Source organism: Ceratina calcarata, unplaced genomic scaffold, assembly GCF_001652005.2.
Source record: "Ceratina calcarata isolate Rehan_Ccalc_2016 unplaced genomic scaffold, ASM165200v1 scaffold267.2, whole genome shotgun sequence".
Taxonomy (NCBI): Eukaryota; Metazoa; Arthropoda; class Insecta; order Hymenoptera; family Apidae; genus Ceratina; species Ceratina calcarata.
In genome coordinates, this window is record NW_017148873.1 from 271,558 (window position 1) to 293,522 (window position 21,965).

A 21,965-nucleotide genomic window follows, 5' to 3' on the forward strand; every position below is an offset into this window, starting at 1 on the left:
ATAGTAATAGGAATCTATAATAACAAATTCAACATGTTAGCATTGTTTAAGTATATAGCCTAAACATCCTTAAAGTAAGTAACAATATATTCTAACACATAATGTAAGTAAGAGTAACATTCTAAATATTATTCAATTCAACATGAACGATTGAATCTTCATTAAAACAGTTAAATTATGCTCGTATTACCGCATCTTCATCCGAGGCATCTTCCGGCAAGTCCTCTTCCTCCATTATTGGAACGAGTTAGAAAGAAGTAACTGCAATAACTCCGAAACAGTAGCAGAGACTGGTGACTATCGACGCGTGACGGACAATCAAATGATTCGCGTCATACGACGACCGGCTGTCATTTAGCCCGTCGACGATATTAGACACGCCACCGGCCGATGCGATGCGTCCTCGAGGACTATTAATTTTGTCGTAGGGAAGAGGGAGAGAGAGAAACGGACGCGTAGAAGGCGTATCGAATGCATCCGAGATGCGTTCCGAGATGGATTCGGCGACAGAATGCGGAGCAAGGCTTCTCGTTAACGACGCGACGTGCGTGTGTCACGTCGCCGCGCCGTGTGCGCTCAATGCTAAGCGGAATGGAATGCGAAAATACGTATGCCCGCGTACTGCGGGAAACGAAACTGCGATAGCGATTAAAGTTTCTCCTGCGCGACTATTTATTGTATTTACATATTACCATGACTGACACGCTTGACTGACTCACTGCATCTCATTGAGATTCCCGCTGTTCTGCGGTATAAAAAGTTCCAGTCGTCGCGTGTCGCTGACAATGGCCCGTTCTTTCTCTCGATCGCTTATTCACGGCCGGAAGTTTGTTCCCATTACCTGCAGGGAGAGCAACGACGAACTGCGTCTTCCAGGTATCGTTTCACGCCGCGATGAATTCGGTCGACAAAAGGTGGGAAAAATAGAATTCCATGCGTATATATGCGCGCTTTGTGAACGGCCACGCGAGAACACGGTTTCGTGTGACTCTTTGTCGAGGTTCGGCCCTGGGCTACCGAGGACGATTTTTCTCACCTTGCCGTTCATATACTCTTTCAGATAAACTGGATGTAATTTCTGTGATTCTGCGTTTTATTCATCTCTTGGTCCAATGGAATTTTTGTATGAAAGCGTAAAAGAATGGTTTCGCAAAGTCTTCTCATGTATCAATAAGAATGAGAATAATAAGAAGTCGATTTCTAATATTATTTGCACTTTATATGTCTAACACAATAAAATAGTATATGTGTAATAAGAAAATAAATGTACAATGCAAACTGTGATGAGCATTGGGAACGAAACGTTTATATAAACGATTAACCAACACTGAATGTCAATGATATGAATTTAACCCACTGCTCTACATAACTGCTCACTTTCTTTTTACCGCCTTCCTCGTGAGAAGTGCATTCACATTCAGAGAATTGTAACACTACACAATTAATTTTTAATAGTTTTAGAGTAATTTCTACAAAAGTATTTGAAACATTAATAGAATGAATCAAAGGTAAAGATTAAGTTTGTGGATGATTGTGAGTAAGATTGCAAATCAAGTCTCTTTCTTTGCAGACTTACGTGGTCGAAATAAAGATATTGATTGACTGATTGATAGCAGAATGAATCAATGAAGTTTGGAAGCGAAGTGGAAAAATGTTTCAGCCTACTTGTACGACGGTTATGACTACGCATATTTCATCAGAAATGCAATTGATCTATCAGTTCAAGTGAATCTAGATGATTTTACTTTCAAGGCTAAACTGAATATATTCAAGATGTATTGATGCGCAACAGAGACATGAATAGAATATGGGAATTTCCAACTGAACGTCGGAAATTTTCTACGATATATTTTGTTAAATACTTTAAAAATTACAAGGTAAATATCGATGAATCAAAATTCTTGGAATCCCTTAAATAAATGCGACAAATAATCAAAGTTTCAAAGAAACTATTTGCAAAATTCTTCCCCGAAATCATTTTGATACCTATACCAACATATGTATACCAGTAACGTTAATCGTAAACATCAATTCGTGAAAACAGACTACAGATTTCGTTTAGTATCATACGCAATTTTTCAGAGGATCACAGCTGCTCAATCATATGGAAAATGAAAGATTAAACAACTGCTAAACTCGTTCGAGCTGTATTTTTCATGATCACTCTCATAGGTGCTACAAGAACCCATCTCAGGATTATCGACGCTAAATTTAAATTAAATCGACACACTGGATTACGTCCAGTCAATCCAGATCAGTCATGCAATTCTTGCACCTACTGTATTTGATTCAGTTGTTAACTCAAATTAATTTGCACGAAAGGATGTATGTAGTTGTGAATAATAAAAATTTACTTAAAGTATATCAAAAGCTTGTTAATATTTTTTAAAGAAAGTCATGAAAATTTCTCAAAGTGACAGGAAATAAAAATAGACATACACATGAATCGTGAAATATTTATGAATCTGAAGTTCGTCCAACTTTTTCTTAACGCTGCCTGAAGAAGTATCGAGGAACAAAGAAATGGGAAGGCGGAAGATTACAGGACAGAAGCCGGCTAGTTCTTTTTTTACCGGCGAAGCGAATGACATTCGCGTACGAGTAGGGAAGTACGAAAGTATTCTGATCGCACAAGGTCGTGCAGAATCTGAAAATACGCCCGCGAATCGATCAGACGTATCGAAATAGCGGCGATGTTCGCGCCTGTATTTTTCAGAACGCTCTTACAGCAACTCGTTTCACGGACTAAAGATCAAAGACCTCAGAATCTTATAAGAAGAAGCCTGAGGAGGTGTTGCTTTGTACATGAACATCCACCACTGTGATTGAGATTTTTAACAATTATTGACGGGACAAATTTCAGAATTAAATATTCATTCCAGATAATAAAACACCCGTATCTTTCCACTTCCTAGCTAATCTCCTGTTTCTTAAAGGCAAATGAACTTCGGATTAAAGTATTGTTTGTAAAAAAAACTTTCATTCACCGGTAATATTTCGACTCGCTTCCATATAGGAACTCGCGCGATTCTGGCGGGTAGCGAGCCAATAATAATATTGACGCTGAGGGGCGATGAAAAAATAAAGCGAGCCAGCTGCCACCGAACTGTTCAACGTACCGGACCACGTTTTCGAGCGTGTCCGCGTTAAAAATACGGGCGAGTTCATTCGGGTGGGGTAACAATTTTTGCTACTGGCAACTTTTCGTCCAAGCGAACGATCCTCCGCGAGCGAAGTGCTACTATATTCCTTCGTGATTCTTCTCGGCACTTTTCAGTTTCTTCGACGAAGAGAACCATCCGAGGGGATTAAACGCGAGCGAACTTCGCGATCCGAAAGGCGATTTCACGGTTATAATTCTTTTATCTGGCGCTACTCGAGAGGAACCACTCCGTTCTTTGCCTCCCCCCCAACCCTGGCTCGTGTTTCGACGAGGGAACGAGAGTAATACTGTTGCAAGGTTTATTTGCTCGGAAGCTTTATGTTAGCCTTCCATCCTACCAGTTTTGATGCATACTTCGAATCTTTGTTAAGTACATTGCTCCCGAACTCAAGTGCAACGACTTTGTTAAGGTCTGAACTAACCGGGGCTCACTGGTCCATCTCTCATTTGGAACAAGCTTTTTTTTTCTCAAGTTTATCACTAATTACAGTCTTTTACAATTTTTTTTTTAATAATTGTTGTTTAAAGAAAAATTCTGACGATGTACAGATTAAATAAAAAAGTACTCCAAGTAAAATAATGTAATAGAACTTTTATGCTCCTAATACAAAATGAATCGTTCTGTATTTGTCTATTTTTTAGTATACTTTGATATCTTTTGAAGTGTCTTTCATCTTTGAAATATTTACATTTGTTGCAACGAACAGCAAAATACAAATTCTTTATGCGATGAGCCATTAAATAATGACTAGCAATTTAGAATCTACAAAATGAATTAATCACTTTAACTACCTGATTCTCCAACACTCAAGCAATCGTAATTTTAATATAAAAAAAATGGTAATCCCAGTTGGCACGTGTTTGTCTCATAGTTAGATTTTAGGTGAATATTTGCCAACAATTGTTTGTTTCATCATTAAGACATTGAGCAATGTCGTAGATTAAACAATAAATACTCGGAGCCTTGGTGAAACTGGCGATCAATTTCCCTTGCGCATACCTGCGAAAGCTAGATCTGCTTAGATTATTGTGAAACAACTAGAACAATACGTAAATGAGAAATAAGAATCATTAATGTAGTATTAGTGCAAATATTTACAGATTGTAGTGAGTCAACAGGGGCTACCCAGTTTGTTTAAAGCAAATCTTATATCAATTCTAGAATTCGTGAAATATTGTTATGGAAACGGAAATGAGCAAAGTAAAATAAGTAAGGATAATATGTCAGACATCAAAATTCTAAGCGGAACTTTCAGGAATGCTTGTTATTGTGATAAAAAGTGGTTCACACAATGTTTGATATCAAATGATCTTTGGATCGTGTACGCGATCGGCGGAAGAAAAGCGAAACAAACGCGGTTATGCGGGCCAAAGAAATTGTGCCAGGTGTCGAAAACGTGCCAACAGGCGTAAACTTTGTACCGGTGTCGAATTAACGAGTTTCTGGCGACAATTTGTCACGGTAAGAAGAGACGCCCTGTTCTCAACACTGCCTTGCGGTTCGTTCTAAACACGATATCTTGTCGCGACGGAGTCTGAAGGAATCGTTGCGCGTGTTCGCGAGAGAAGAAATAATAAAAATAAGGAGAATTCGTAAACTTCGTTGCATAACGTGTTCGATTCTTCTTTCTCTATGATGTTATTTCTGCTACCAGTGCTACCCGTTTCGCTGCCAAATGTCATGTAGTTCAACGCGATGGAAAACTGCGTGTAAGTACACGTGCTGCTTCTGTTTTTCTCCTGTGTTCAACGAACAGAGACCGAGAGACGGATTTGCGTTTTCAAAGTGTATTCGAGAGGTCATTTTCCACGTGATTCTTTTGCAGGAATCTATTTTGAAGATGTAAATTGGAAACAGAAACCTGGTAGCCGAAGCTCCAAGGAAATTGTACGAGCTTAAAAATGAAGTACCTACGTTTCATGTTTCTATATGCATATTTCTCAAGGAGATCACCAAAGGAATGACCAGATATAAACTGTATAATGTGCAGCTAAGTAAACTGTACGGTCATAATTTTCGCGTTTAAAGACAAACCGTAAATGAACAGTGATTATCTAAAGGCAAGACGTCGAGCAAAGGAACTGTAACCAACAATATCATTTTCTGAATCATAACTTCCATACTGAACTATATGTATATTACTTTCTCATCGTGAATAAAAATTAATTTTTTGCCTGGAGACTAATCTCTTTATCGCACTTGATTTATCATAGTGAATAGCTGAACAAAAATTTACGTCAACGATGAATAGGATGTTATTCAATTAATTTTGGAAACTCCATTACTCATTCTATCCATTATTTTTGGAAAATCCATTTGAATTTCTGAATAGTTCAGTTCACATTTGTGAATCGTGAATGAACTCAGAAATTGGCACAGAATGGAAAGCAACTTTAACGATAGACGTAAACCATAACTATATATATAAATCTTGTTTTCATCAACCGTATTGCACGACGTTAGATTCGATATAAATTCAGTGATATGCATGAAAAATATTTCCTGTAGTAAGTAGATTTATGCGAATACTTCCGGTGGAGCTTTAAATTATTGAGACTTGATTCCGTGATGGACAGTCATGTCTAAGATGAAACTGACATACTGCATAAAAATAATACCTAACAAAATAGTGAAATAGTAATATACCGATAACAGTTAAATGTTAAATAAACAAGGATGTTTTTTCTAGACTGACATTCCTTCCCACTAATCCAATAATAGAGATGAAGTTTCATTTCATGAAGAATAATGACAGACCAACCCAGGTCATTACAAGCCTCTATCCCCCATTTATCCTTTACTCACGGTAGTCACACGCATTATTATTTTCCACGCAATTTAATCGCGAATTCCTGAAGAGACCCACGAGATCCGAATCGTAAATCCTTTCGGTTCGAGTCGTCCCTTCTATTTCCAGATTTCTTGGAGCGTGTTTTATCCGGCGTAGGGGACAACCGGCATGCTTCGCGTTCGTTTATCATCTACTGTGCGTGATGCATCGTCGAGCTGGGAACGATGCATCATAACGCGGCTTAATTATCACCGCGACTATGAATCTCGCAGAACGCTACTTCCCGGCCGGGTTAAGTGGCATAGAGCGGTCTCCTTTATGACCACCCAAGACATCCTCCGTCCAGGGAAGTTGGCTTGCCCTTTTCCGGGAACGGTAAACATAATATCAAATGCACCTTCATGGGAGATTCGCGATTAAGTACATGAAACAAAGGATTTTTGTCAACTGGCATTGTGAATTCTAAAATAGAGATTGTTTCTGTGGGCATTAAAATATAATATCGTCGGAAGTAGTAGAACTGCAGTCATAAACTTATTCATTTGGTAAAAATGTTCTTTTCCTACTGGATTCTTAAACTCCCATGTAATTTCAAATATGCAAATTCTGGTTTCTAATCAACGTCTTTAAAATACTTTACAAATACAGGTAAGTCGAACCTGTTTCTTGTCACATAGCCCGCAGTATCATTTTCTTTGCATGGTCTAGTACTAGTCAGATCACATATCAGTGCAACAACCTATGGCGCAAGGTTATTCGAGGCCGTTCAAGGTATGCGTTCTGCTCTGAAAGTCGCTTTTACGTCTGACCACAAACGGCATCATTCTACTGTCACTAGCCAGGTTCTAATTATGTACGCTTTACTTTTACACGGTTCTAATTAATGACTGGCGACTTTCTTCAATTCATCATTGCTTCAACAGCGTCCTTTCATAGTATTATTTACCTCTGCTCATTTATTTATGCAAAATTCCATATGCAAAAGCTGTGGACAAGAGCCGCGTAGAACATGAACGCTCGGTAAGTTATGTTACGTTGGATTTGTTGTATCATCGTAGTATGACATTCTAATTTGTAAACGACAAAACCCGAAGATGTATGCGATGCACTTAGCCGGAGCAATAAATTAAACATTCTGGCAGAATTTCCGAAATTCGTCTGTATATTTGTGGTAAAATCAAACTGTAGAATTTTCAGATGCTTCTGCCTAACTTTGACGTCAATGAGAGCTCTTCTATGTCCAATATATCCATATCTTTAGAAATACGACTTTATGTTTGATGGTTTCATTACGAACTCAAAAATGTCAGGATGATTTATTTATTATTGGAAATTATACGTAGTAATTGCTTTGGACTTTAATTTTTTGTAAATGACACAAGAGGTTGCATGTCCATTTAAGAGGTTTCATAAAATTGATGTTTATTGAATAGAAAATAGTCTGACGAAGGAATCCTCGATCTATTCATCCACTCGGCGTCGCGTGAAAGAGATAACGGCAGAGCTGAATGATCTCGCGTTTCCTACGAAATTGGGGAAGGTAATGGAAGGTGTCTCTCTCCCTCTCTCTGTTATTGCTCACGATTCCCGAGACGAACACGTGTAAACGTTGTAACGCATAATTCGTAGACGGCCTCCGCTATTTCCATCGGCGGCGGAGCCTTCATGAGATGCAAGCCGCGCGTCGACTCCTTTATTTAAAATAAGCAACTTTACGGTACTACATCCGAGCGCACGCTGCGCTGCAGGCCTTCACTCTTGTGTCACTCTTCTATTTCCAGAGGCCTCGGCTGCGCTGTCTTTTCCCGTGTGTCGTCGCGATGCGTCCACGTCCACTCGAAATAGGCGTTTATGTCTGACGACCCCCCCGCCATACCCTTACAATAAGCCGCGCATTCCCCTTCTGAAAATGATCGCACGGCACGAGCTCCTTTGTCTCGCTTGAAGTTCAACCCTTTGACGCACTTTTCATTCTCCCTCTGGCGTCGCGTGTAAAAGAAATTCCTTTGTCTCGCGTCCACCCGATTCTTGGAATTATTCTGTTCCCCAATCTTTTGAAGTAGCCTACATTCTTCTATTACCTTTTTCTACTTCATTCAATTATCTATTATATCTGTATCACTTTATTGTAGCTCTTTTCTCATTTCTTATAGTACAACCTTTGATCTCACGCTACGCGTTTCAATTTTTTATAGGCCGTTGAAATACAAGCACTCGGTCAAATTCTTGGCTCTTATTTTAAACCAATACATGTGTAAGAATTATTAATAAATTATTTTCTATACTGTATTACAGATTATTATTGCATTAGACGAAAAACGAGAGCGATATCTAAACCTGTACAATAGTCATAAACCGAAATTAAACTTCATCACGAGTGCACCACACGTGACACGTGAATCATAAAACACGGTATTTATTATAAAATAACGATCACCGCGTGTAATTTATCCTAGCATAATTTACATATATATATTTGCATTTATAATTAATCTTAATCGAAATTGTTACGTAATAATTAATCTCACTGACGCAACGACGAAACTTCTTCAGATTTTAATGAATATCCGAAAAAAAAGACAAAATAGGAAGTGTATTAAAATCTCTGTCTCCAAAGATTCGAAATCCGGCAAAAGGCAGTTTGGCAGGAATGATGCGAGCCTGTCACGAGTTCTAATATCATAGGAAACGCGTTCAGCAATGATAAATAAAGCCACGTCAAAGATTCCACAGGTTGCGTCACATGATTAAGGATAACGCTAGAATGGCACTTTGCCGTGGTTATGTACTATGCTATAATTTGCTCCACTTTTGCGTAAGGAACTGCATTCCATTCAAATTTACGTTTAATGTTTAGTATCAAAATTCCGAGTTCAATTATTCAGAGTACAATAATTTTAAATCTTAGCAAAGCGACAAAAAATGGAATATATAATATAATTTATATCTGATGTACTATCATGAAAACATATTATAATTATGTAGACTAAACATAACTATAATATGCATAATTTATCCTAAACGAAAGAGAATATATTTTCGTCTCTGAGAATAAGTGAGGGGTAGCAGCAGAATTAGAAGATACTAATATATCGCGGCTAATTCAAGCATATGTAAAAGAATAGCAGATATAATGATGCAGAACAAACAGAAGAAGATAACTTATCGCATCGGCACAGCCATAGCAAACACCCATAACTTACTGAAAACCATCCAAGAAAAGCACGAAATATACATAGGAGTTTAGTCCGAAATAGAAATAACTTCTAATCGTTCCCATTACGTGTAAAATTAATAAATTTAGATTGAAACATTCGTATGAGAACTTTCATCATAAATATAAATTAACAGTCAATGGGAGAAATAATAAATGAGTATATTCGTTGAACATTTTGCTTTATAAATCTTTGAGTAGAGGAGACGTTATGAAAGATATAAAAAGCACGTAACAGCCACTAACCGTTTCCTTCACTATGAGTCATGATGACTGTTTGTTTAAGAACATTGCTTTGATTATTATTTTCCAAAACTATTATTCATTGCTGTTTCTTTTTCTTTTAATACACGACTGATCGTACAAAAGAATTCAATTTATTTTTCTGGTGATTAAACATGGACAATTAAGATTTATTTGTTTCGTTTGTTAAGTTTCAACGATGCCGAATAAAAAATTATCATTATCATTATTTAGATAATGCAGGAAGAATTAACATTGGCACATTCTTTGATCGTCAACATGCTGATATTTTGAGGACGAATTTCCTAGATGTCTGATCATCAGTGGCATCGTTCCACTGTTCCGAGTGATCTCCGATCGTTTATTAAGATTAAATTACTGCGAATATCATCCAACAGCATTAATAGTATCAAATCTACGATGTTGTTTAAACCTGACCTCGAGATTGGCAACAAGAACGCGGGATAACGAAACTTCCGATGACACACAAAACGCATATAATGCACATGGTCTAAACAATGTTCCAAGTTCGTCACAAATAACAATTGTTACAAAATCACTATTAAGAATTCTTAAATTACAAACATGAACTAAAACAACGTATTACTCGTTGAACTTAGCCATGATATAACGTACTGGTATACTTGTCATCCCTTATTTATACCACTATTGTCAAATAATGGTTATGTAACAATAGTATTAAAACGAAAATCAAAATACAGGGTATCTCTGTTTATTTGAATAGTAATTTTCGTATATGAAGGTTTCAGATTAAATAGGATACTCTGTAATATCCGGATTCAACTTGAAAATTGTGATGCACTTTAAAGTTTTATAGTGCATATTCAGTGTGTTTGTTTATACTCGTATCCACAGTATATATACATACATATTGTACCCTGAATACATAATAGGTAATAGTAAAACTACAGTAGAACAATTCACGGGATCATTTGCGTGACGCAAGCGAGATAGCTTTTTGGAAACGGCTGGCGCGGCGTTCTCCGCGATGCTCCTGCATTTATAGGAGCGTTGCCAGGACCCAAGGCCGGCTGGCCTCTTCGACTAAAACCGTGATAAACACCCGTGAAATTCGCGAACACGATGAGTAATGCGAGTCTTACTGGCTGCTTGATCTTCAGCCTGCTACTTACTTAACGAAAAATCAGGAACAATTGTGTGTACGATTCACAGTAAGAATATGACTTGATAATTTCTAATGAATTACGGCTTTTGGTTGAAAACCAAATAAGATGGCGGGCTCGTTTAACGTCTAACAATTTTATGCGTCGATTGTGATTCATTCAACCGTTGGACAGCTGTCCATCATCGGTAACAATTATAAACCACTTCACCGCTGTATAAAGTTTACACGTTTCGAAATTGAATTTTGTGTCTGCGTGAAACATTCGAGGTCGAAACTCGACTAGAGATGAATTACGATCGACAGATAGGACTACGTATCATTTAAAGTTAAATTGATTGTTGGTTCAAATAGCAAGCGGTCATAATAGTAAATCATAACAATAGATACTCGATTTTTAAGCTCTGTTGCACTGAATCCTATCAAAATCAGGCGTTATATAACGCAGCTATTTGGTTATTCAACTGTTCGTAAGCTTTCCGAGATTCTTGAGGAAACGAGCCGATGATGAATCGTTGTACGAACGCGGCGCACTGTTATTCGAAATTTTCTGGGTATCGGATTAGTTGAGTTTGATGGAGAAGGTTTCTAATTTTAAGGCGGACTCATGCTGCGTAGCACAGAATTGAATTTTACAAGTGCATCCATGATTTGAGAGCAAGAAATTCATGATAAGATAATACTGACGAAGAAATAGCTGCCAGAACTATAGTTCTTGTTATAATGATCAAGAATTGATCGAGAAAAACTATTTCATGTTTGCCTTATTAATATTTTTGACGCAGATTAAGATATTCTTGAAAAGTACTAGAAAAATTCTAAGTAACTCTTAAAATTTTAGTTCTGATTTTAATACAACTGCATAACAATATACTTCTGCCTTCATTTCTGGAGACGTTTATGCGTCACTATATTAGTAACGAACGCCAGCAATAACAGCTTGCACCACCTAGTCGACCAGAAACATGCACACGACAGTAAACAGCTGGCTAACCAGCTTCCAAACTTATTCTGCGTCTCAAATAAATCCACAGTTAACCTACTCTCTGCGAATCGGCCTAACTGGAGTCCAATGTTAACCCAAAAGAGATCCTTAACTATGATTTCATCTCTTTCTGCATCTCCTTTTTTTCAAGCGATCTTACCTCTCGCCTGGTCGTAGTAGTACTTTTCCGAGTGGTCGTCGTCCTGGTCAAGGAGCTGAGGGGAGTATCCCAGTCCTGGAAGACCTGTGTGGTCGCCATGACGACTGCTCGATCCTCTTCCCGTTCACAACTCAAACTTCACTCGGATCGCTCGGTGAACGATCCGGTGGAGAGGAAAAATCGTAATCCCTTCACTGATTCACGATACGCACTCGAACTGGCTTGCTCCTTGAACAACGTTTTAACGGATGACTGTCCCGTAGGTATCAAAACGGACTGATCGAGGAACGGATATCCACAGAAGGATTCCGGTCAAATCGAAGACACGGCATTAGCTCGTATTTGTATCATTACTTCTGTATTTGTTATAAGGATTTTCTTACAAACAGATATCACAATTTTTATATCTATTTCTACTTCACTTTGCAAATACATCAATGTCCTATTACTTTCTCAAAGTCTGATGAGCACCGAACGAGACCGAGAATATGATAAGGAGAGAACGTTCTCGCAGGCAATCTCGACCGATCAGAATGAAAATGTTCCTCGATCAGGATCGATGATCGATCGGTACCTACGTGGTCGCTCCATCGGACGAGCCCGGATCGCTATCAAAGGCGCAACAAAGCTGGTTTCACTTAAAGTGGGTACTTCGTGGACGTCGACTGCGCGCGATTCGAGGTGGATCACGCGCGACTGAGCTTTGAAAGCACGCCTCCGCTTGAACGCGAGAGTCAACCGCTCCGCGCCCCATCCGCAGTCTAATTCCAGAAATACGGAGAAACACGTATAATTAGGACGACGACGGCGAGGGCCACCACCGCGACGCATAACGGCGTCGTAGCGACGTTACTTACCACTTGGGTCCCCAAAAGACGCGGCACGAAGATGGATCCGTGGCATGTGCAATGTCAAGGGATTATCAAGAGACTCTCTTGTAGAAAATGACGGTCTTTGTCTGACGAGAAAAACGAGATAATAATAGACGAAGTACGTGTATCTCAATTTGTCAAATGAGTTAGCGTGTCTTATCGAGGATCGTATCCATTCACTTGGATATTATTGTAGAAAAAAAATACCCTAGAACACGATTATCACTCAATTCCGTAACCAATTTACATTCTCTCTTGCTTACAATCAACTGGTCAAAGCAAATTAACTTGCAAAACAACTAGCAAATCAATTTGCATCCTACATACACGTAGTATGAACGCAGACAGACAGAGGCCTGTTCCAGGATGAATTTGGATGAAAATTTATCGCTGGACGCGGCGATTCTCAACCGTCGAGGCTCGTCGAGTTTTCAAGCTTCAAGGGAGACAAAGAGCGTTGATTGCGAGCGAGAGTGCTCGCGAACAAAGGGAGGAACTGGTGAAAAACGAAACACAAGCAACGGGGTAAGTGGTATGAGAATTGTGACGTGCATCGAACACGCTGTTTCGGCCACGCGGCGATCGAATAAATCAAGTATCGACGTTACGCGTTTCGTAAATCGAATTCCTGCGGAACTGGCTCGTTGACAGCTGGTGACAGTGTCACTGAACTTGTAAGACATCGTCGCAGGTCACGACACTACATTCATGGCAAAATACATCCAATGTGTAAAGTATTTTATATTCTCATTTCACCACGATTCAAACACGATCATTCAAACACGATCTAATATTTATTTGTCATCAACGTAAGTATTATCATTTGAATTTAAATGCCTTGAATATAACAATTAGTTTTATGGTATTCAATTTATGAATTGTTACAATTAGTGCAAGAGAGACAGAATATTGAATTATTTAAATTTTATTTATTAATCTAATTATTTTTTAATGCTTCATACTGTACTTTCATAGTTAACACAATCATCCTCAGTACTACTTTGTTCTAACCAAACTACTACAAAATCAGATAGAATTTAAATTAAAACTTTGCGGCACGCACGCATAGTCTTTTGCGTCTCCTATATTTTTCAACTAAATACGTCATCCGATGTTTGAAATTTCACGAAATAAATTCAAGAATATCTTTCAACAGCGCATTTATTATTTGAAGTACCTTGGAGACCGTTCAAATAATATTACAAATAGCATACACTCCTGTAGCGACTCGCGATACTAAATTTTTTCAGCAAGCTCTCTTAAAAATCTTGAATACATAAGTTTTGTACTACGTTATGTCTAATGACATAATTTCATTGAAATAAAAATTACCAATTATATTACTTACATTTATGTTCAATTTAGATGACTGTGAATTTAACATTTCACGCTGACATACACGTGATTGTTACTCCTATGCGAGCTGCTTGTTTGAAACTCGAGGGAACATTTACAGCATTCAGTGCTCTATAACTACCTTAATCCAATTACCATTTGAAATTAAATTTATATGGCAAAATTCAGATAATTCGTTTAATTGCAATAACAGCTATTAAATACGCAATATGCAATTAAACTTCTGTTCAACTAATCACGATAATTAATGTACAATTTGCTTATAAATTTTCAATAAAGTCCTATTGAGAATTTACTTGTTCCTATGATTTGTCAGTGTTAGACATATTTGGAGAGTACGAGAAGTTATCCAAATTCGTTCGGTTGTTAACAAAGTGGCGATTAATAAGGTATTAATGCATCGATGTCGTCGGGATAGCAGATCTTAGGAACATGAGCCAGACCCATTTAACTTTCCACACAAACGTTCCTCTTACTCCGAATTCAATTTGGCACTATCTTGGGAGACAATTTATTTCGTGTTCTTATAGCTTTCTACTACGGTAGTTACTCGAACCCCCAACATCTGAATTTAGACAATAGTCGTATCTCTGTTCAGAACTAAGCAATTGAATTACGTTATCTACATTGTTGCAATAAAATTATAAAAATCAAAGCGAATTATGAATTATTTTCTTAAATTCCTTTCCTGTCATTTATGACCATTATAAGTAGTTCTTCAACCTTAACAAGAAATCGAACACGACACAACATTCAAACATCTCTCTAATAAATTTCCATCAAGTAAATATAAACAAATCGGACAATGATTTATGCGGTTCGTGCTAAACTGAGCTACGCAAAATAGATTGCAAAAGACAACATTCTTCTTCCTTAGTCTGATTTTAAAAGATCCCTGGCGCTGAAGCAGCGTACGCTATCCATCGCGATTATTCCGGAAACGATCCTCAAGAGAGAGGGAGAGAGTAGCCAGATGCAAATCCCGTTCGTAAATCGTGGCGATGCTTTTTTGGCAACGTCGAGTGAATATAGCCAGTGAACGGGCGTCGCCGAATCCCTATAGTTCACCTAACAATTTGTAAACGGGTAAGGACAGCTGAGGGGGGGCGAAGGATCCCTCTTCGGCGATGAAACGTTTTAGTTAGTAGATGCTTTTGTCGACCAATCGCTATTTATAACGGACCCATCCGCGTTCGCTAAAACGTTCGGCTATAACACAGTATGTACGTCCTGTTCCGTTTATCTCAACGGAATCCGCGTGTTCCCGTCCATTTCCTGATACGAGATTTATTCGCCGCGTGTGGCTGAGTAAATTTTAAGAGCAAGCAATCCTGCTTACTATAACTTTATAGCAGAAACATGTTTCTATTATAATATGCATTAGCTTATTTTGTCACCCTCGAATAACACAAAATTCTATAGAGTAATTTGAATGGGACTTTCCTCTTTGAAAACATACTTATTTTTGGTACTACGATGAGAGTACTTATTAGAGTTTTAATAAACTCGCTATATAAATAATAGAAGGAATCACATGGGACTATTACTCCTGTGTGATCCATATGCTGCCCAGCAAACCCCATATCGAAGATCTCCATAGATCCCCAAAGTTCATCTCCCCGATCGAAACGAAAGGAAAACAAACGGTTGGATCCAACAAAGCTCAGAGTCTGTTCAAAGGAGGCCAAAAGGAGAACCGAGTTCTGGCTCCGATGCCCGAGTTCATATATCAAAGGTCTGAGCGATCAACAGACAGGCCCCATAACAATGTGTTTTACGGTTGATTTATAAGGCCAACGGGCGTCGAACGTTAGACAAAGGTAACGGGCAGTAACCAGCCGCAAAATAGATTATTTATAAAATGCGATTTCGGTTTGTTAACGGCCGACCAGATGGCAACACCGGTTGAAAGCTTTCGCGGGAAGCTGAAAGATCTGAAAGCCTTCCCGGCGAAACCGCCAGATGGAGGCGAGCTTACGACTACGATAGAGGGGCTGCTCCGAGCTAGACACGATGTGGGTCCAACATGCTAAGAGACTTTGAAATAACTTGTCAAAAAAGTAGGGGTGCTAAATTTAGAAATGACGTGTGGTTCAATAGCCTGGAACAGGCTGACCGACCCGAGAAAGTTTTATTTATTACTAGCCTAATGCATATGAAGTATCTTATAAAAAAAGTTAATGAAATGACATTCTAATGAAATCCTTTTTTATACCCTCGCTTAGAAAACTAAAATTAAATGATATTTGAAAGCGTGAATGGTCGACTTGACTTAATATCTAAAGGGTTTCCCCGTGGATTAATGTCCAACTTCTTTATTAAAACCCGTATGAAAGACTACAAGAACAATATGGGGTCACTTGACGCTGACTTTATTAAATTGAACGTCGTAAGCTGACTTTTTTAGGACACTTCAACCTCGTACATGTTATGATGTTAGTCTTAAATTTAAATTCATAGACGAGGTAACATAACTAATTTATATATACAAAAACATTCCAATTAACATTAATTTAACATTAATGAGCGCCCGGAAACATTTGTCTATCGAACGAAGACGAGTCTTTGAACTGTCGAATTGCTTAACGACCATTCTATGACAGAACAATGAAACGGCGAATTATAAAAATATTCCCGACACGTCTAACAAAATATGCAAATACGCGCAATCACAAAATGTGTACACAGTGCTAAACGATCTTCGTTAAAGAAATTCCCGCCTAGTATTTCATATGATACGAAGGAATGAACGGTAATTATTCCTGCACGCAGAAGGATTATCGTAAATATTTTAGCCGTTGTCTGTGCACGTACGTACCCAACCGCAATTAGTTAAATAAAGAAGATATGCATGCATGTCCTCGGTTGCAATTTCGTCGACGTCCATTCCGTGAGTAATTAATTCCGCTCTCTAATTAGCTTCGCATTCTCCGGATTATTCCGGGTTCGCAGATTCAAAACGGTCGGGAAACTTCGCGTTCGTTGTACAATTGTTAGTTTGAAATGTATCTGATGTTACCGCGACCGCAACCAATCTTTCCGCATTCTCTGACCAGATATTATCAACGCTCTATTTGCAAAAATACTCATGTTAACAAGTGTTATCAGTAATGATTAATAAATTTCTATAAAAATTGTATTTAAGTCTCAAAATAATTTGAAAGTATGCTACATTTGTACTTTTAGAGCAAGATTGAATTTTTAATATAATTTAATAATTCGTGACCGAAGGTCTCGAATGTACTCAATGAAACTCCTCCGGTCACATCGTTATATGTAGATTACCAACGGGAACATTCCACCAACGCAACTGCTTCGAGTGGCACGATATATTTTTAAGACCTACTCCATCATTTGCGGTAACACTGGCCACCTTTACGTCAGACATCACGGTCAATACGATTGTTTTTCCTCATCTTCTATTAATTGAAAATCAATCTCGAACTCTTTCTACTCGTAGGTACAAATTTTTCCATAAATCTCGTTAATAAATTCTAAACGCATTCCTTATGTTAAAAAACAAGTCATAAATTAGTTCTTCAACTCGTTCCCAGTGAGAGAGAATAAGTTTGTAACACTATGTAAACTCATTACATCCCCGGCTTGAACTTTTTCACTCCCTGACACTGGTGTCTACCTACCCCGCCCCGTACCCGGACTGATGTGTTCTCCGGAACTTTTAAATGAATCCTGACGTTCAACAAAATCTTAATCATGAAAATTCCCTTCGACACCTTTTACTGAAACCTCCTTCTACTATATTTTATGCACACATTGAAACGTTGTTATCCGATTTTTAAATTATTCCATTATTAGAGCGGAGCGTTCCTTCCAATGTAGATTAATTATTTATTAGCAAGAAATAATAAAATTTTTGAGAATCAAGAATTCTGTATACTTTATTCCTACAGATATTCATCAGAATAGAATGAACTCATGAACTACCGTGTTCTCAGTAACAAAATTCGATGTCACTGTTTTAATAACAGTTATACAGAATGAAAACTAATAAGATTGGCTATAAAAATATCTCGAAATTATTTAATGATAATAAGTCTACATCACTGCAACTACTACAAAGTTTCTTTATAATACTACACAGTGAAGGGTTAAACGAGATGTTAAGAAAATGAGCTTGCAATAAAAACGTGAATAATCTGAGAAAGCGTGCAGCTCCCGGACACGTGCACATCGTTACATAACGTAAAAAGGAGTCTTTTTATCGAGATCGCGTTATTTCTGTCGCGAGGCTATTTTGCGCGAAGACTTTCGACGGAATCGAGAAAAGTCGGTGCGTACGGCCAGTCTCGGCCTCGCGCCGCTCGGCCTTTGATTAAAAATACGGGCATTCAAGCGAAATGTTACCTTTATTTTTGTTCTGTAGACGATAGAACGGTGGCCGCTGCAAGAGGCCACCTTACGGAGCACTGACACCGATGTTTATGACGCGAGCAACTTTTTCATGTTCTCCAAGACTTATTAGGTACTGTGAAACTCCATAGCGCTTTCTCTTCACGGTCAATTATTTAATGGCATGATATATTTTATACTTTTGATTTCTGTATTTTACTTCTACTGCAAACTCTACATTGATTGAGTGTACAATGATCTCCATGCTCACACAAATGTCGGATCTGATTATTAGTTGATTACTTACAATGATAAAGACGTATATTATGTATATATGCACAATTTATTATTATTAAAGATAATTATTATATGTATAAATAGAAAATAGTTTAGTAAGGTAAAATCAGAGAAAATCAAGATTTCTATCGAGGCTATCACAATTTTCTAGAAAGAAGCAAGAAATTCGAAGTCTTATTAACCACCGGTTTGACGTCTGCAAAGGGTGGCAGACCGTAAATCAAAGGTGTTACACCTGTACGCTTTCATCACGACGAGAGTAAGGAAACCCGTCAAAGGTGAACGTAAATCTCATCTGCGAGATGTAAGTGTTAGCTAAGCTGGCTTGGTCGTTTTATGAACAAGCTCCATGCAGAATGGCTTTTAATGAAAGGCGAAGAGGGCGATACATGGAAACGTCTATAAAGAAAAATAGCGAACATGAATTGAAAGATTATGCCTATTAAGTTTACACAGAAAACAACTATAACACAGCCCGCTCGCATAGTTCCGGGTCTACGTGACTGATTTTATATTTTATTTAGAACCCTCGAGACTGGCCATCGTCGTCTGTTTTATTATTTTACGATTTTACCTGATTGAGCCTCGTCAACATCTACAAACTCTTATTCTAAGACCTGTTCGGCAATAAAAGGCTACGTCCCTTACCTAAGGTCTAATGAGTTTTCCCCTCGTACTTATCTACCTGGGTTACAAATACCGTTAAGAGTCTACCATTAAATGATAATGCTTATTCTTTAAAACAAGTTGTACATTCTTCAATTGAACAATTAAATGAGGTTTGGCTGAAAATTTTTTATTTTCTACTTCAAAGATTTAATTCATATAAATTCTGCAGATCGTATATTATTGAGAATTGCACGGTGCAGTTCGGTTGTATATTATACACCCACTGTTTGTATATGTTTATTTGTTCCGGCATAAATAAGTACGATCCAAACAAAAAAAAACAATATTCGTGTCCACGTGTCGTTTCGATTCCAGAATGAAAGGAGAAAATTTATTTTCGACCAGGACGGTCGAGCCTCGGATTGAATATATGAATACGTAACTACACAAATAGCTTTGACTTACAATCGAACATTGTGTCTCTTCATTATTTTCCACCGATGTATGTATATACGCTCGCGGATAAAAATATGTTTGCAGTGGTTCTCGAGTGCCGTGACCTTGCGCCTCCGAGGAAAAAAATCAGTTACGTCAAGAAACAGAAAATTAGTGTCGCGTCTTTGATACACTATTTTTGTGATTAAATATTACAGCTGTATCAGATGTTCGTGATTTTCAAAATATACATTCATCGACTTTATTTATGAACAGTTTGCACGAACGTCATAAATATAAATATTTCATCTCTATTGCTTGAAATTCTCTACTCAAAGTAATAAAAAATTATTGCTAATTAAGCGTTGCGAAATATTTTCCATAAAAATTCGCCACGTTTGTTACTAATACAATGCTATAAAAAGTTTAATGACTCGTTAATTACATCACATGAATAAAGAAAAGGAGGCACAGGTGCAACAGAAGACAACGGTAGGAAAACGATGGTTTGACGCGACCAGCTGACGGCGATTCGTTACACGGTGTACTGGCGCCTGGACAACCATTAAAATTGACCAAGGATACTCTGTCACGAATACGAGATCGCTGCTACCACTTACGTATCGTGGAAGCTCGGTCTAAGTTTAGGAATACACGGACAGTTTACCGCGCGTTCATCGACGCATCGAATCTAACGAACGCTTCAAAGCGATGAATTAAACGTACCCTTCGGAAACTTCCTGTTTCTGGCACAGGATTAAACGATCTATCTGTGGTTAACTTGTGGAAGTGTAATCTTATTATTTTCTTCTGTTGGAAACATTACATTTTATGATACTCATACATAGATTTTTGGTGCATAAATAAGGTCCAACATCAAATAATAGTCGAGTGTTTGCAAGCTTTATAGTTCTACGAAACTGACGTGAACGAGAACGGGTGCTCGAATTAGAGCATCACCCAATGGGACTTTTCAAATTCTAACTCATCATAAATAATAGTTTCTATAATGAAATGTCCGTTAATGTTCCGATCATTTGTAATCATTAAGGAAGGGAGACAAGAAAATAGATATGAAATAATGTAATGAACTATTAGCGTCGCTAATTTTCAAATGCAAATTATGTTGTAGAACTTTAAAGATGTCGAGTACTCCATAGTACAGACAGGAGGAAAGATGACTAAAGAGTGGCAGCCTTATGGGACTTTCTGTCGCACGAAATAATCGGCAATTTTTTACGCCCTATAAAATATATTGCCACCGAAATAAAAAATAGAGAGCAAAACATTCGTCGGTGTTGAACAGTTGCCAGATACAAGAAAGCAATTATTCAACTCCTATGCAACTCCCTTCTAACTCCACCGAAAAGAGCTATCACCGATTGTGTCTTCAGCCCCATTCGGCCCCGTTCGCTGTCCCAACGATTACACGAGCAGTGCCATTCTTTAGTAGTATCTCCTCGATACAGATAATATTAATTGAACAGACTAAACTAAATTTACTGCATTTGAATAAAATATATTTGTAATTGAGAGAATTAAGCTTTTGATAGAGTTCCATAATCGGAAGGCGGTATTTGATTAGATCACGAATTAGATTGGACAGTGAACAAAGTTATATTACATCCATTTCAGTAAATTACTTTGAAGAAATGTATTAACAGGAATTGACTCCTCAGAATTTTCGTTGAACAGTTCCCTGTATAAACTCGTCTCGATATCCTTCTCTCGAAAATTCACTCATTAAAGTTCTTTCTAAATTCTTCTCTCGAGAACTTTCCCTCATTATGCATTGATTACGCGCGACTGTATGACGCAAACAAGTCATTTGACCTCTTTAACGCAATGTACGCGGGCTTAAAATTGTCATTTTTGAAACGCGATACTCATTATTTTCTCATAAAACTTCTTATATTCCTGTTAAATTTATAATTGGACCAGCGAATTTATAATATTCTGTTAAAATATAAATATAAAGTAAATAGAATATATAACAAATTAATTGTGACCGAAGGTATTTAAATTAACAATTAACATAACTGATTACACTCGCAAACAATAAAGTGGTGATGTACAATTATTAAGCTATCAGCTAAGTACGATTTGTTAAGCTGCAGCCAAGCGTTCATCCCCTATGCTGATTTAAAGTTACATGTCTCATTGCGTATAAAGCGCGTGTACTCGAACTCGGAACGAGTCTAAACGAGGCTCGTGCAACATGAGACCGATCAATTCGCAGAGAAACTGGTATTCGGTAGATTCATGGGACGAAGGAAGGCGGGATCGAGGAAAGGATCAGCGGTTAAAGCGAGGACAGACAACGAAGCGAATCTATTTCGAGAATC

The 21,965-nt window shown here is 37.9% G+C and overlaps 1 protein-coding gene and 1 long non-coding RNA gene across 12 annotated transcripts in view; one reads left to right on the forward strand and one right to left on the reverse strand.

Moving 5' to 3' along the window:
- tmod (tropomodulin) overlaps window positions 1-21,965 on the reverse strand; it is a 66,530-nt gene that overhangs the window by 34,049 nt on the left and 10,516 nt on the right. The window contains exons 1-2 of one of the 9 annotated variants that reach the window (XM_018021916.2): window positions 12,280-12,415; window positions 11,702-11,929 (exon numbers count right to left, since the gene is read on the reverse strand). The exons of 6 other annotated variants lie outside the window; for them this stretch is intronic. In XM_018021916.2, the coding sequence (XP_017877405.1) occupies window positions 11,702-11,800 (99 nt within the window). In that variant the 5' untranslated portion in view covers window positions 11,801-11,929; window positions 12,280-12,415. Of the gene's footprint in view, window positions 1-190; window positions 330-11,701; window positions 11,930-12,275; window positions 12,416-21,965 lie in introns of those variants that run through there. 2 more of the 9 variants (XM_018021915.2, XM_018021917.2) reach the window with 2 other exon arrangements.
- LOC113464133 (uncharacterized) lies at window positions 418-2,333 on the forward strand. Of its 3 annotated transcripts, XR_003388965.1 has the most exons (4): window positions 418-914; window positions 1,061-1,508; window positions 1,571-1,877; window positions 2,083-2,333. It is a non-coding gene; the product is annotated as an uncharacterized LOC113464133 (long non-coding RNA). The 3 variants fall into 3 exon arrangements; XR_003388966.1 differs by lacking the exon at window positions 1,061-1,508 and having other exon boundaries at window positions 697-914; XR_003388964.1 differs by lacking the exon at window positions 1,061-1,508 and having other exon boundaries at window positions 702-876.